At 40.1% G+C, this 15,932-nt stretch overlaps 3 protein-coding genes across 3 annotated transcripts in view; 1 reads left to right on the plus strand and 2 right to left on the minus strand.

Annotated features, from left to right (window-relative positions):
* Positions 1-676: 676 nt before the first annotated feature.
* Positions 677-4,124, minus strand: LOC122978773 (zinc finger protein 79-like). Its single transcript, XM_044345758.1, has 3 exons — positions 3,956-4,124; positions 2,699-2,756; positions 677-2,477 (listed from the first exon to the last, which is right to left on the minus strand). Exons 2-3 carry the CDS (start codon positions 2,745-2,747, stop codon positions 1,357-1,359), a joined length of 1,170 nt encoding a protein of 389 aa, XP_044201693.1. The 5' UTR covers positions 2,748-2,756; positions 3,956-4,124; the 3' UTR covers positions 677-1,356.
* A 719-nt stretch (positions 4,125-4,843) lies between these two features.
* LOC122978771 (TBC1 domain family member 24-like) lies at positions 4,844-11,364 on the minus strand. Its single transcript, XM_044345754.1, has 12 exons — positions 11,223-11,364; positions 9,748-10,048; positions 9,369-9,583; positions 9,005-9,266; positions 8,740-8,856; positions 7,904-8,320; positions 7,552-7,791; positions 7,198-7,353; positions 6,585-6,648; positions 6,319-6,417; positions 5,864-6,179; positions 4,844-5,753 (listed from the first exon to the last, which is right to left on the minus strand). The coding sequence occupies exons 2-12, from the start codon at positions 9,951-9,953 to the stop codon at positions 5,584-5,586; spliced, it is 2,262 nt and encodes a 753-aa protein (XP_044201689.1). The 5' UTR covers positions 9,954-10,048; positions 11,223-11,364; the 3' UTR covers positions 4,844-5,583.
* A 40-nt stretch (positions 11,365-11,404) lies between these two features.
* stx8 (syntaxin 8) overlaps positions 11,405-15,932 on the plus strand; it is a 41,237-nt gene continuing 36,709 nt past the window's right edge. The window contains exons 1-4 of the mRNA XM_044345759.1: positions 11,405-11,534; positions 12,279-12,378; positions 12,485-12,579; positions 12,836-12,946. Of these exons, the coding sequence (XP_044201694.1) occupies positions 11,518-11,534; positions 12,279-12,378; positions 12,485-12,579; positions 12,836-12,946 (323 nt within the window). The 5' untranslated portion in view covers positions 11,405-11,517. The remainder of the gene's footprint in view (positions 11,535-12,278; positions 12,379-12,484; positions 12,580-12,835; positions 12,947-15,932) is intronic.

Consider the following 15,932-nt stretch of genomic DNA (forward strand, 5'->3'; position numbering starts at 1 on the left):
CAATAAAGAAATCTCAGCTTTTATATGAAGACAGTTTAATGGTGGCTGTATTTTGTATAAAATAGCTTTTCAAAGACTTTCTTACATCAATGTTCGATTCACATCTTTTTCAGTACAACAGAAAATACATTTGAGCACGTTAACTTGAATATTTCTTTAAGACTGCAGGGGGCCCATTGTGCTTGTTGTTACTATACAGTGAACATCAGCACAATGCAAACTATCGGTTTATTGACACATGTATGTGGATAGTCTCACAATGACAATCGGTGGATTACATAACAACACATTAAATATGCTTTACATCTCAATATAAAATCCAATTCAAATAAAAAGAAAAAAAAGTTTTCATATTCATTTATACAACTCATACCAGAGGAAAACTGCTGTTGCACTATATGGTTCAAACCACTTCATTCACTTCAGTTCACTGTTAAAACTTTCAAGTTCTTGCACTTCTGGCCACACTGTAATCAGTGATCTCACAGCAGGTGTTTCCAATTAGTGGTGAGAGGCAAAACAGCTGCACAGAGAATTTCTGCTCTGATTTAGAATAGCATTTAGTGTTCTGTAAAAGTTTAAGAATAAAAGAATAATTTGATATAAGAGTATAAAAATGGCCTATTTTTTTGGCATGTAACTGTTTATTATTGGAAATTGGCTAACATCATTTTTAAAAAAAAGGAAGTCAAATTTAGTTTGATCGACTTTTCTGGTAAGAAACTGACTGAGCTCCTCACCATGCACCTAGTTTGTTGCTGGTTACTCTTTGTTTGCCTTCTACGGTGCTGTTATAGTGAGGTAGCAGATTACATCAGATTCATCACTAATGGAAAACAGACATGTACTCAGATTCTGGCATCTCCATTAATCATACAGTTGCAGAGACTCGTATGAGTTTGGTTGCATGTCAGATAAAGAGTTTCAGGCCTTTCGGCGTCCAGACTCTACTTTGGTTGTGGCAGATTTTTTTTTGGTTAATAAACAGGAATCAATTCCATGATATGAAATATCCTTCCAGTCTATCTAAAGGCAAGTCCAAATCTGTCATGAAAGATGTGAACAGAGCTGCCCCCACATACTGTAGTGTAATAGTTCAAATAGTTCACCCAAATGACAAAACATACCATATTTAGGCACATTTTAACTGCAATATTGGGAGTAAAAAAAGCCCTGTACTAAGAATTTCAAACTGATTTTAACATGAAATTAACATATCACACAGCAAGGTGAATAGTCACACAGCTTCAAAATCACTTCTCAGTGCACCACAGATTAGTATACAGCTTGACTGTGGCACCGAAAGAAATTGCTTAGAGTTGAAATGTCCTCCTCACACGGATTTCACTTCTACTTTCAACTGCTGGGATTCTCAGAGGGTCCTTCCAAACTTAACATATCTTCAGACGTGTCCACTGACATCTGTCTGTGAGCGTGTGTCCTCCGGTGTCTGCTTAGAGAATGGCTCCACGAGAACCTGCGACCGCAGGTGAGGCACAGATAGGGTCTTTCTCCCGTGTGCGTCCGCTGATGCTTCGTCAGCGACTTGTACCGCGTGAAGGTCGCCCCGCATTCGTTGCAAATATATTTCTCGGACTTAATATGAACATTTTGCTCGTGTTCTTTCATGTTTCCCAGCTGCGAGAAGCCTTTGCCACACACGGGACAAAGATGCGGTTTCTCTCCCGAGTGGGTCAAGCCGTGAATATTCAAATCCTGACGGGAATAAAATCCTTTGCTGCAGATGATGCATATGTACGGTCTTTCCCCCGTGTGGCTCCTCATGTGTCTTTTAAGTCCTTCGGAGCGGGAAAAGCAGCTCTCGCACAAGGCGCATCTGAAAGGTTTCTCTCCCGTGTGGGAGCGGAAGTGGCGGCGGAGCTCTGAGGCCTTGAAGAAAGACATACCGCAATCCATGCAGCAGTGAGGTTTTTCCGGCTGTTCCTCGTGCGTCTTTTCATGTGCTTTGCAGTGACCCGACTCGGAGAATCCTTTTCCGCACACCGAGCAAGTGAAAGGCTTCTCCCCCGTGTGCATTCGCTCATGACGGACGAGTTTGTTAAGTTTACTGAACGTCTTCATGCAGTAGGAACACTGATGAGGCACCTTCGGTTTCTTTGCGTGTGTGTGTTTATGCCTCTCCAACTTCGAAGGCCTGTTGAACACCTTTCCACAGTCGGGACAGGGGTGCTTGTTAGTCCTACTGTGGCTATTCTGGTGTCGGATCAGCTTCTCCAGTTGTGTAAAACTCTTCTCGCAATGTTGACACTCGTGAAGACTCTTAGGCTTCCTCGTGTGTACGGGTTTATGCCTCTCTAGCTTCGACGGTCTGTCAAATATCTTGCCACATACAGTGCAAGGGTAACACTTGTCTGATAGGTTGATCTCTGGCTGGTTGAAGTTCTCTGGCTCAGTGGCAGCTGAGGCATCATTGGAATCTGATTCTGATATGACCTTCACAGTGACTTCTCCTGCACCTGAGGAACAAAGGCATAGTAACTAAAATGAACTGAACACAAAGAGGAAAGTGTTTTGGTTGTGTCTTTTCACTTAAATGAATTTGCATTCTTTCAATCTTGTATCTATTGCGTAACCCCTACGATATACATAAATAGCTTTATAAGGCTGGAAAAGATAAATAATGCGTTACTAAAATGTTGACCTATATTCTAAAATAGAAAGAAGCATCAACACTTACTCTCCTCTGAAGACTCTGTTTTAGGGACAGATGCAGCATCTGGGCCCATGACTGCAGCCTACAATAATGACATAAAACACACAAACACACACAGCACAAGTGAAAATCATGTTATTGTTTTACAACAGTGTTTCAGTGATTTTTTTAAAGGCATGTATAATAGATTAAAGGGTATTAAGCTTGTCATATTTCTGCCATAAGACCCAAAGAGCTGATACATGGCATAGGCTATGCAAATAAAACTTGACTTGACCTGGCTTGACTGTAACATTAGAGCATGTTTTGCATTGCTGGGTTTAGTTATTTTGGTACGATGGTAATTCTCATCATTCATTGATAAGTCTGGTATTCGGAATATTTGACTGTCTCCTATGTTTGTTTGGTTTTTTCTTACTGCTAACAATGGGGAATGTGCTGTGTCGGATGATAAGGATGACAGGGATTAACATCATGAAGCAGAGAGATCCAGCTGTTCTCTCACACAGTCAGCCAGCTCTATCTTGAAGTTAACTTCGATTATGTTCTGCCTCTATTATATACGCCTCTACTGTTTAGATGCAGTGTGTTATGAGTTCAGGACTTTTAATGACAATGATATGAATGAGATATCACCTGGAGATTTAACCAGGTATAATGAGATGTGGTGATGCTCTTTAACAATTAACCCTACATCTCTCTCACAAGGTGAAACAGTCACAAAGGCCCATTGCGGTTAGTGCTTAAATCTAGTGGCATCTCCACTTTAGATAGCTACTATGAAAATAATCCACCAAACAGCTGTGTAATTGTGATTGTCGTGGGATCAAGCTGCACATCACCAGCAAGGTCTATTACTTACGACGAAGAGGATGAGGGAATAATGGCCCAAACAACGCTAAACGTTGAAAATGTTACTTCACCAGACGATACTTGAGCTAACGTTACAGACTGTATCCCGAATTGGAAAGTGCCTTATTCAGATAAGAGCATACGCTGTTTATTATGGGGGTACATTTGATCATGGGCATGGAGAGCATACTATTTTTGAGTTGAGTTAAACGTAACTAAACCATGTATAGTCGCTGAGGAACCCTGACGAATATATGATTAACGTTAGCCACTGTATTACTGATGAGACTCTAGAAATGGAATCTAAGTAACGTTAGCTGTTTGACACACGAAACACAAAAAGAGCTAACTAGGTAGCTAACTTAGCTAACGCTACGGCTGTCGCAGTATGAGATTCAGTTGAGCATATAAACTAAGATTCACTCCCACCTCTCTAATAATCCTTTACACCGAAGGTTGTCACATCTTCTGTCCGCGTCGTTTTTAACTTCAGCTGCGTTACCTTTAAAGACAGCTAACCGCAGCTTGCTAAACAAGATACGATATTCTCGAGTCGGTACGCGTCCCTTTGCATGATGCATTCAAATGCTCCACGTAATTTGGGTGTTTGAAATCTAGACAGAAACTTGTTGTTGGTTAGACTATTATATTTTATTGGCACTTATCTGCTCTGTGTCGTGGTATAGAAAGATAGGAAGAACGTACGCCTTATGTACAATTTCCTTTTTACTCAGAAGAAAACTGTATCAACCGAGTTCAACTATGACTATAGAGGACTAGTTGACACTTCCAAATCATACACTAACTTACAGTGGTGTCCAGGCCTGTTGGTATTTTCGTTGTTGAGATCGTGTCTATTGTCTGTATTAAACGCTTTATTGTCTGTTATCACAAAATCATTTCCAGTTCAGATGAGCTTCTATGACAGACTTCCAATAGTTCCACCAGCACTAGAAAGCAGCAATGGTTTCTTAAACCTTGGACCCCGAACGGTCGCCATTTATTTTTATTTACTTCACCGACGAGCCTGTGCTGCTAGTGAAAAGGTATCTAATTTGGGTCACATTGTGAATTGCCTATGTACACTTACTGTACAAAAGCTGTAAAGCATGCGCGCACACGCGGATACACGCCTTAAATTATTAGTACCAGCCTATATGTATTTACAATTTTTAGATTTTGAAGTCAGGGAGAGTTAAGATATAGTTTTACAATAGCAATATATTTTCAGTCTGAAACTCACTTGCTTCTGAAAAAAAAGGTCACAATAAGTCACATATCTGAATAATTTATTAGACAAACAACTGTTCATCACAGTAAAAAGTGCCTGAAGTTTAATTGTTTATCAAATGCAGATAAACTGCAAAATACTAATAATACAACAGTATAATTCATAGAACACAAATCATTTAAAAACTTAACTACACCATACCATTTTTTTCTTATAAAAGACAATGTGTTAATATCTGCTGCTGCTAGTTATCTAAAACCAGTGTAAGAGCTTCTCATTGCTCTTCTCTCTCTTCTTTGTATTATAGGATTGACCCCCAATTTGAGCAGGTGAGAGTTCAGGAGGCACGTCAGTGTTGGTAATTAGCAAACTCTGCTCTTTTTCTTTCCCCACTGAGATTTATCGTGTGTTTAGTGCAAGAAGATGAGGTCTTAATTATTTTTGCAGATGGCCCAAAAGACCCCGGTAAAAACATGTAGAAGTAGACATACACATCCTAAAAAAGTACTGTCTATTACAACAGATTGCTGTGCTGTCCACACAACACAATTATAGTTACAGTATAATCAGTAGAGTTGTCTGACAGGGTAGGTAGGGGCATTGTTTATGTGAGCTTGTAAAGTCCAGTAAGATATGTGATATGAGGCCATACAAATAAACTTGTTATGTAGACAAGTCAAGTAAAATCTTTCTCCATAATGTGTGTATACATATGAACTTACACAATAAAAATTTGAAAGTTACATACAAATCAAGTCCAAGGAAAGATCATCAACATAAGGACACAACGTTATAAAGCTGCTCTCTGTTTTACTCTTCCGTTATTTTACTTAAAGCAGTGAGAAAAGGAAATAGAGTTCTGGATGCCCCACACTTCCAGGGACTGGATCTTGAAATGTCTCTTGCAGAGTGGGTTGCTCTTGAATGTGTCACAAGACTCTGTGTATCCTCCCTCTAGGTCTTCCTGTAGGCAGAGAGCATGCCCCCCGTCGCCACCTGAGAGAAGTACACATCAGCATTACATAGATATTTTCAACAATTCATGTCTTGACATTACTATTTTTTCCCCTAAAATTCTATTCTTTTAATATGCTCACTTGACATACCGATAACGAGCTGATTGAAACTTCCTGCTATGAACATGGATGCTTCTTGTTCCTTGGCTCTCTTTGGGTCTTTGGCATTCATGGGTTTCTCTGACGGGGCAGTGAAGGGGACTGTCAGGTAGCTGGGGTCCTGGGGGGTCCCAGCGGGACATGTCAGGGTCGTGGTGACGTTGACCGTGGTGGAGGTGATGAGGGCGCTCCCGTTATTGGACACCTGGGAGGAGGCACCGCCGCTGACTCGACCCTGCTGAGGGGAAGCTCTCCTCGTCATGATGTTGACCATAGCCTGCTGGTAGCGCTCCATGCTGGGACGAAGCTGAAAGAGTCATTTTATTTATTGTTTGACACATTTATGTACATGTATATATGAAGTTGACACAAAATCTACTGACTTAATGCTGAATATGACAAATTAGAGTTGGATATTTGCAAAAGAAGGCCGGACATGGTCTCACCGTGAAAACAAAGCATTCCCCAGTTCCAAAATATGTAAGTTCCTCACAGTCATGCTTTCTTCTTTCAATCACATCTGTTGACAGGAAGGCACCGAAGACCTGAGAAAGAAATACTAATCAGTACCATACAACATTTATTCCATAAACTAATTATCATCATTAGTATCATTAAGGTATCCTAGGTTTTAATTTTAGGTTAAAGCAAATGGAAATCACATGACTGTAAGTAGAGAAATGATCAGATTCAATATGTTTTCTCGTGTCACCTCTTCATCTGCAGTTTTGATAATCAAGACCGCTGGTTCGTGTCCCTCCGTCTGGGAATAGAATCTATAAAGAGAAATGAGAAAAAAAGTGTAACTTATAAGTAAACCAAGCCTTTAAATGAATATACTACAGATGAAGCAATACCTCTGTTTGAGGATAAAACATTGTATCTTATTAAGATGAGATGAAAAGACATGAAATTATCACTTTCTATGGAGTATTGCTTAATAGCATGCTATAAAATAAATAAAAGTCAGTAAAAAAAATGTTAGTAAGGAATAAAAAGTTTCAAGTTGAGTTATTTTTCATCATAGAAAAATGTTTGCTTCTGAACTGTAAGTCACTTGACTGTCACACTCAAAGCAAACATGTTTATAGTGAAAACACGCTGCCTCTTTCTGTTACGTAAGTTTTTCCCTGCTGGGACGTGGTGTTCAGCAGTTATTGATCCATAATGACCTGGCCTCATTTAATAATGCATGTATGAACAGGTGAAATAAAAGATATGAAGACTTTTTTTTTATTTATGAAAGAAACATCAATAGCTCATTAACTCTCAGTGTCACAGGTGGTTTCTCAGCTGGTTTAACACATTAAACAAAGTTTACTTACGAAGCAAGACTCCGTCCATGTTCAGCTATACTAAACAGCCTGATGGGACTGAAAAGGGCGAATCGCTCAGGTATCCAGGCCCAGACGACTCTCATCTCCGTCCCCGTCACAACACTGGAGTTGAAGTTGTTGAAGTCCACTGAATCGACTGACTGCCTTTAGTAACATAAACATAGCGATGGTGAGAATATGACATTGAAATAAGATAAATGATCAGATAAATAAACCTCATGAAAAGCCCAACATAATTACTTTAAAGCTTACTGGCTGTTCTCTCTTTTTCTATTTCTATTGTCTTTTTCTATATCTATTATATATATTTTTTTATTTCTTTACATTTCTGTTTTCACCCACCTCTTCTGGTGGACGCTGACACCTTTTTGCATGAGGGAGTCTTTATTGGCATTGAAGAGGAGGTTGAGCTCTCTCCTCGTGGCCATCGGAATCATGAAGGCCCTTTCCAGGAGATTCTCGGCTGTGCAGTGGCGAGCGACGTTCTGCACAAACCTTTTCATATCAGTTCTGAAGTCCTCCACGTCTGCAACTCGAGACGACACAGATACTTTGTAGAGGCTGAGCAAAGCCAATGCCACCCTACAAAGAAGCATTTTAAAATATTTTTAGCCTTCATATGAATTTTTCATGAGAAATCACATATTTTGGTTAAGGGTTTTTGTCTTCATGTGAAAATGCAGCAGCAACAAACCTGTAGAGAACCTTGAAGCCCTCCAACAGGTAAACATCCAGCACTCTAATGGCATATGTGAATGGAAGCTCAGCAAAGATCCACATGATCCAGTCAGAGTAAAACTCAAAAAGGTTCTGGTGAGAGCTGGCAATCAGCTTACGGATGCCTCGGCAACACTTGTTGGCGAGGTCTCCGAAGGTCATGCACGAAGCGCGGTAGGTCAGGAAGGTCTGGTCGATGTAACGCTTGTTGGGGTCGTTGTAGGAAATCAGTTGGGATACACTGTAGAAACATTCAGCTTCATCCTGGCTGAAGTGCAAAATGAGGGCGACCAAGGCGGGAAGGATGGGGCAGAAGTTCATGTCTGGGAAGTGTTTGCCGAGGCAAAGAAGGATCTTTTTAACAGAGTTCAGGCCAGTTTTGTTGAGGCAGTATCTGGATAAGAGAAGAACAAGCAACGACTCATTCAGTCCCATCCAGTAAATGTATACATGGTTATGTCTGATCACGCTGTTACGAATTGGGAATACAGAGAAGAGCAAAGCAGGTATGGCAATTGGTGGCAAATCAATGGACACAATTCAATACTTGAAGCATTGCTCTGGCTAGTTTTGTCATGGGATTCCCTATTTTAAAAAATCCATCACTGCTGGTGGACTATTTTTAGTGACTTCACTATAAAGATACTTACTATACATGCATATTGTTTGCTTAATCTCACATCACATTAGACTAGAGATTTTCCAAAAATCCAAAAACTCTTCCATGTAGCTTGAGCCTTCAAAGTACAAATCAATCAAATAGATATAAGCTGATGTGATGTATGGAGTCCTACTATGGTCCCATAAAATTACCTGGGTATTTCTCCAGCCTCCATGTACTCCGGGACTGGGTGGGTGCTGATTTTTTGTTCTCCAAAGTGCTTCTTAGCCAGTTCGCAATAGACGTCTCTGTCCGGTATGACAGACCCGCTGCAGATTTAAGAACAGTCCACATTCATACCTTTATGGATTTCTATTAAAATATACGCACTATTTTCGTACATGTATTCTTGTCTTCATCACGGAAAAGACATTTTTTCAAATTTGAATGCATGATATTCAGCAAGACAGTGTTAACCTGGAATTAATGCCGTGGATGATGTGGTAGTATGCTTTTGCCCTCAGCGTATGGGGCATGGCCCAGAATCCCTGTCGGCCCATAGTTTTCAGCTCCTGGTGCGTACTCTTCAGGATCTGCTGGTATCTCCCTGCAGCTTCAGGATCAATTTTCTCCCAGTCCACAAACTGTCCATACTTCATCCCAGAGTTGGCGCAAATCTCCCAGTTGTCTGACTCAGAGATGGTCATCATGGACACTGACTTGAGGCTGCCTTTACTGCCTAAATAAAATTTCCATAAATAAATAAACATTGCTTTTTTTTTTCAAATTTTCAAAAATAAATCTAATTTCTACATGCTATTACAGAATATTATTTCAGTACCATGAAGTTCTCTTGAAGGTGAGTGCTTGCTTGGCTTAGACTTGGACTTCTTGGGGGAGATTCGAACACCACCCCCATCCCCTTCTCTTTTCTCCTTTTTGTTCACATGATACTGCAGTAGGGAGCTTGCCCTCTGTCTCAGTGGACTGGACCTGTTAAAGTTTCCCATTACATATTCGGAGCAAAGGTCTGACGTCTCATAACTGTAAAAAGACCTAGAGAGCAGATCACTGTATTAATTATATATTCAGTAATAATCATGACCCTTTTGACAACCTTTTCCGTGTAGTGAATTGTTTGTCTGCCATCCAAATTTTGCCAAATCAATTACACAAATTCAAATCCACATGTCTAATCAGTAAAAGAATTAATGACATACCTGGAGCGAGGTCTCAGATGGGTTTCCTCTGTTTGTGTCTGCAGACCACAATTCTTTTTATCCTCTGTGTTATAATAGGACTGAGACCTCTGCCTGCCTCTGTCTCCTGCCATAGAGCTCTGGTCTTGGTCAGAGGATGTGTGCATTGAGACTGAATTCATGTTTCCACAATTGGAGAACTCCGGCGTTCTTGAAACATGAATCATCTCAAGTCCCTTTTTCTTCAAAGAAATTCAGTCTGGAAACTCGAGTGTCTCCTGTTACTAGCTACAGGTTCGGAGGATGTGGGCTTTATATAAGCCTGTGGGCGGGGACATGTGAGACAAGCATAGTGGTATGGTTTGTTTGTGGTGATTTCAGGCACTGAAAGTGAAAAGTTCCACTGATTTTCTTCTTTGAACTCCATACCATGTCAACACACAGCGTTCTCCTTCTCAGAAGTAAGTGATTCACTCTTTGAATAACATCCACAATGCCACCATAATCAGAACCAAAAGACAAGCGCTAAAAATTTCCATATCACATGAGAAAACACGGGTACATATTGACCTAGTGTCCTTTAAATAATGCTGCTGAATACCTCGTATGTCACCGTTAGGAGTTACATACATGGTGCACCATCCACAATAGAGTGTTCATTCCTATTACAGTTCACAAGTATGAACATATACTTTTTTACTTTACATAAAATTCTAAAATGTTTTTACAGGTGAACCTATCAAAACATCTATCATTCAGAATAAGGTCATCAGAAATAGGAGAGTAATTGTGCAGTAGATGTTTGTCTTTCTCAGAAACTCCTTCATGCGTTGCATCAACAGGTCAAATGGGCAAATTCTGAGAAGTCTTCCAAAGTTATTGTTCTACACAACAGATATGTGTTTTGATCTAAACACAACCATTGTTTGGTTATGAAACATTACACCTCTACAAATACTTATCTCATATGTGGGCTCCACATGTAATGGAGCTGAAAAACACATTCTTTAGCCTCATGAGTGAAGATTTGTAGTATTATGGGAATGCTTTTGTTTTGGTTTTTTCCATGTCAATTTCCATGAAGGCTGGGTCGATCAAGATTCTTATTTGTACTTTGAGTATAATGTAAAAAAAAATGAAAAAATATTAAAACACAGCTATTTATTCAGAGAGAATACAATTCAATATTCAAAATTCAATATAAAATACAATTCAATTTATTGAAATATTGTGACACAGTTATCCTTTTGAATTGGCCTGCAATAGAACAAGGATCATCTTATGGTATTCTTAAAACTATTACTGTTTGAGACCTAAATGTTGCTTTTGGCAATATTGTCTTCTATTACTGGTAAGTTGTGCTAAGGCTACTGTATTTTGAACTATCAAATGTTCAATTAATTGATCACGTGTAATTGCCTCTAGTTGTTACAAATACAGTGCATGCTTTTGTGAAAGTTTGCTATGTCTATGTCCATTTACAATTATTCACCTACCTCTCGACCTCCATTTGGTGGATATCACTGGGCACAAACATGACAAACATGACTAAAAGTCATATATATTTACAAAATAATCAATTTGTCTATACCCTTGTATGAAAAGCGCCTTTTCAGTTGCCTGTTATTCTTCTGCTTTTCTGCCAAACTGAAACCAGCGGTCCTGATGTAAGTTGTTCCTCGTGGTGCGCCGTAGTGACGTCACACCCAAACAAGAAACAGTTTGCTGGTGATTACTACCGGATGGTTCAAACTAAGTGGATTTCTCTCTTCAAAGCTAACTTTTATCATAATGTCTCAGGACGCCTGGTAAGTATTGAATTCGAGGGCTCAGTTGTGTAATTAACTACAGCAAACAGCGTTAATAACTTCAAATCCTGATACTGTTTCTTCTTTCTGCTAGCTATTAGTGCTAGCTCTTCCCTTTAAAGCTTGACGTTAGCCAGTAACTTACCTCTATTGTTTTCCACAAGCCGTAACAAAAGGCATTTTATTTTCCTCTAAGTGTTTGAAAAAAGCCTGGAATCAGGCTAACATTACTCTTTTTTCTGCTATTCGGGTTGAAACTCTGTTACGTTGGTTGAAACGAATCGAAAGAGGAAAAGGGCAATGCTAAAATGTCACATGATGAATGTCAAATTGGAGCTTATTAAACGGTACACCTGACTAAATTAAAGTAAAATAAGGTTAAACCCCTACAATGCAATACATTATCTCAAACTGTTAAGGCTGCCAGGGGTCTTTATTTAGCTTGTTCATACCTCTGAAACTCATAAAACAACAACAAAACGACCATTATGAGCTACCTAGCAAGCCAAAGTAGCTATTATCTGCTGCTGTGGATTAGGTTTCAAAACAGAAAAGCAAATTCTCCTCACTTTATACATTAGAATAAACCAATGAGTCACTCCATTGTGCTATTCATTTCAAATTTATTTCGTTTTCAGGACTCTCTATGTTGACAACATAATTTATCTGTGGATAAGGTTTGTCATGATTCAGCAATGACAGGTCAAGTTACATGACATCTCTATCCCATTCATTGTTCTATAGGTTACAAAATTATGATGCCACTTGTCGGCTGGCACAGGAAATAGCAGAAAACATCCATGAACGGAACAGGCAGCAGAGAACAGGGGGAAACCCTGCAAAGGTAAGGTGTTGCTTTGACATATAAAGTGCTGTTGCTTACACATTTCCCCTGAAATAGTCAGATTTCTCTAGTAGTCAGCTGATGTGACGATCTCCTGTCTTTTCAGATCAACATGACACTACGTGCATCACTGCAGAAGCTCAAACAGAATATTGCTCAGCTCAAGGAGAGTTTGTTGCGAGCTTCATCGTCTCGGCGCATGTATCCTTTCTTCTGACCAAATTCCAAGCAGTGGAAGTCATGAGACTGAGATTACAGGATTGGGATGGAGGGTTTCCTTGGTTTGTAGTGACAGCTGTGTTCCTATAGAGGGCATTAGAGTGTTTTGAAAAAGATCCTACTCATGGGTTAATTCCAAACTGACACAGTGTCAGCAACATCACTGAACACCAATATCACTGAAGGCGGTTTAAGCCGTTAAGACCTTTTTGTCATGACCTTAACGTGGCCTCGTCAGAATGCAGTCAGAAGCTGACAGGAGGCAGAACCTTATTGATGACCTTCTAACCAGGGAGAAGCAGCTCAATGCCACTTTTAAAGGAGACATCACAGAGCCTGAACCTTCCAGGTATCAAAGTCAAGGGGAATGATTTCATCCTAAATGAGTAATAAGTGCAAAAGTTAAGAAAGTATGTGTTTGCAAATCCACTACATCCAATTTTCAAAAGTGTGGGTGAATCTTAGAATATTTAGATATTTTAATTAAAATAAAACTTTGTTCTTGTAACCCCTGTAGCTGGCAGGGATTTAGTGAATTGTTCATATCCACTTTGGACGCTCGTCAACACAGAGTGTGAACCTTTCCATCATATGTATGAACTATTGTTTCTTAAACTTCAAAAGCATTGTGTTGCATCAAACAACCTGTTCTCAATTAGTCTTGAGTCCTTCCTTCCTTAGAGCACTTTCATTAAAAAAAAAAAAAAAAAAAAATCTCGGACACCCGGCTCGTGCTTAAGAAAATCCTGGAATATTTCTCCATGTCGAAACTCTCTGTCACTCTTAGTCAGTGTCAGTACAGTCAAAACAAGTATCAGCCCATGGAGCTTCTGGGGGCATCCTGCTCAGATGACGCCACCTTTCATTTAAAAAAAAAAAACAAACTATCTAGCGGTGGTTGTCCAATTAAAAATAATGAATCCTCATTCTCTTGTCTATGTCCTTGACCAGAGAGGTCATAGGCTCTGAGCTCTGCTTTGATGATATGTGAAAGTCTTTGTACATCCGGGATGTCCCATGTGCTGTGACCTCTCCCTGTGCCATCATTCGGAAGGAAGTCTGTCTGTCTGTCTGCCATTTTGACAGGGCGAGATCTGCTCGCTTCGCACTGTTGATCACACATTTGGCACCTCCCGAAATCGACACACACACACACACACACTCATACATATAAATGCGCACATGTGTGTCTTGATGAAGAAGGTCAGAAGGAACGAGTTTACGGTTTATAACTCTTCACTGAGCATTTATGGCGCTAATCAAAGAGCAGGATGCAACAACTCATATCCTCTTCATCCTCTGATGTCATGTCGATGTGACAGCTTAGGAAATCTTCGGGCAGCAGGCAGTCATTAGTTTGTGTGAGGTTTGACCTTGTGTTGTCCAGGTGATATTTGTTTGGACAGGAAGAGGAAGTGGTGTCATGTTGTTGACTTCCTTCAACTTGTTATGTGGTTTTTATTTGGCACCTACATGTTTTTTTGAATATTCTCGAGGCTCAGCATTTTTTTAAAACTCCTCCACAGTACAGTATATCTGCTTTGCGGCCATATATATATGTATATATTTGTTTGAGGAATAACTGAAATGACAGTAGAATGAAACCAAGCGTCACTGTTTATCAGATGAGTACATTTTTTTTAAATAAATGTCTTTTATGGGAGACCTGCCTTTCTCTGATATCTTTCATAAGGTTTGGTTTTGGGATTGATCTACTTAGTGGTGCTTTGTGCAGGCTTTCATCTTTTTACAGACCACACACCCAATTACATAAAAGGCTGTGTAAAAAAAAAAAAAAGAGAGAGAGAAATATCTCAAATGACATTTGCTAATAAATTAACTTGGCAAATTTTAATCATGCGGTCATATGGGTTTTAGTTTGTTCAGTGAGACCTAAGTTTAATAGTGATATGTGGTGGGTAATTTGGATTTGTGGGTAGGACACATTCCCACTGTGTGGTCTCTGAGGACAGAATGTGTGGGGTGGGGGGGTGGAGGTGGGGGTGGATTGGCCATGCTTGGATAATCTAAGCCGCTCTCTTTTTTTTTTTTTCTTCTTCTTTTTTTTTTGTGAGAATTTAGGGTAGAAGAAAAGGGCTGGAGGTCGCAGATGGGGTCTTTAATCTATCCCCGAAACAATACATTCTCAGCATCTCCATTTCAGACTAAGCAAAAGAAGGACATGGCGCCTAGATTTGAAGGCTCAGTTCACCCCGTAGCCCCTTGGACCCACCTTTCCTCAATTATTCACTAACCTTTCCTTTGTATTTGATTGCACTGGAAATAGTTGTAATTAGTTAAATCTCGCCTGTCCAAGTCACTCAGTCAGGACCTTGGGTGCTCAGGCCTCAGTGGCGGCAGCCTAGCGCTTTGTGGCTGCCAAGAGATGTGCCTGACTGATTTTGGCGCTCCCCACTGACTGGTTAATTGGATCTTCACACACTGGGCACTTGCATGGAGGAAGTGGAAGGCTGGCACACAGTCTCAGTAATCAAACATGTCAGAGAGATTAGACTGAATGCCTTGTCTTACCTACTCCTCTGATGGTATCAGCCTCAGCCAGCGGCATTGTGAACGCTCTCACAAAGCTTTACCAAACACTTCAAAAGCAGCTTGAAATAGTCATCACATAATGAGATGCATGAGATAAGAGTAGTTTTATGCATAGCCCATGCAAAAAAAAAAAAAAAAGAGTATGCTGTTGAGCATAAAACCTTTTACTTTGGAATTGAATGAATAGTTTAAGTGTTCCAAGAAGAAACTGTTCTTGTAACTCCTGTAGCTGGCAGGGATTTTATATGTTGGTTAATCATTAGAACCGCAGCCTTCACTTATAGTTTTCTCACCATTACCATTTCCATAATCACTGATAGGCCTACATATGGCTCAGGTCACTTTTCAGCTTGACCAGCCGACGACTCGCTCTGAGCAGACGAGCTTAAATCCAGCCTCACACAGAGACCCTGAACCCGTCACCACAAGACAGCCACAGGGGGGGTCTGAGACACACAGCTTTAAGCCATTAGCAGAAGAATAGCTTTAAACCACACAACAGTGTTTAGCACAGTACAGCGCAGAGCTCTCTGGTGTGTCCCCTTTGTCGGTGAAAACCTCCCCAGCAATCCGCAGTCCTGTGACAGATTAACATGCACTGTTTACAGGCTGCACGAGCTAACCTGGTATTTTTCAATCGTTCAACAAACTTAAAAGACAAAATGAGTAAATAAATACTTTTTTCCCCCCCCAGTGATCTGGAGGGGCTTTGCTGTCATAAATGTTCAAATGAGTACAGTATTGAAAAAGTAACATGCCTGGTACACATGTGTTTTCTGTAA

Source organism: Thunnus albacares, chromosome 3 (assembly GCF_914725855.1).
Source record: "Thunnus albacares chromosome 3, fThuAlb1.1, whole genome shotgun sequence".
In the NCBI taxonomy this organism is placed as follows: domain Eukaryota; kingdom Metazoa; phylum Chordata; class Actinopteri; order Scombriformes; family Scombridae; genus Thunnus; species Thunnus albacares.

What these genes read in the sequence shown, in the direction of transcription:
- LOC122978771 (XM_044345754.1), bottom strand. Translation starts at nt 9,953, where the DNA reads ATGATTCATGTTTCAAGAACGCCGGAGTTCTCCAATTGTGGAAACATG. An exon ending in ACCTTCAAGAGAACTTCATG is followed by an intron (nt 9,267 to 9,368) that starts GTACTGAAATAA and finishes AATTTTATTTAG; the next exon opens with GCAGTAAAGGCAGCCTCAAG. An exon ending in GAGGCTGGAGAAATACCCAG is followed by an intron (nt 8,321 to 8,739) that starts GTAATTTTATGG and finishes TCTCTTATCCAG; the next exon opens with ATACTGCCTCAACAAAACTG.
- LOC122978773 (XM_044345758.1), bottom strand. Translation starts at nt 2,747, where the DNA reads ATGGGCCCAGATGCTGCATCTGTCCCTAAAACAGAGTCTTCAGAGGAG. An exon ending in AACAGAGTCTTCAGAGGAGA is followed by an intron (nt 2,478 to 2,698) that starts GTAAGTGTTGAT and finishes TTTGTTCCTCAG; the next exon opens with GTGCAGGAGAAGTCACTGTG.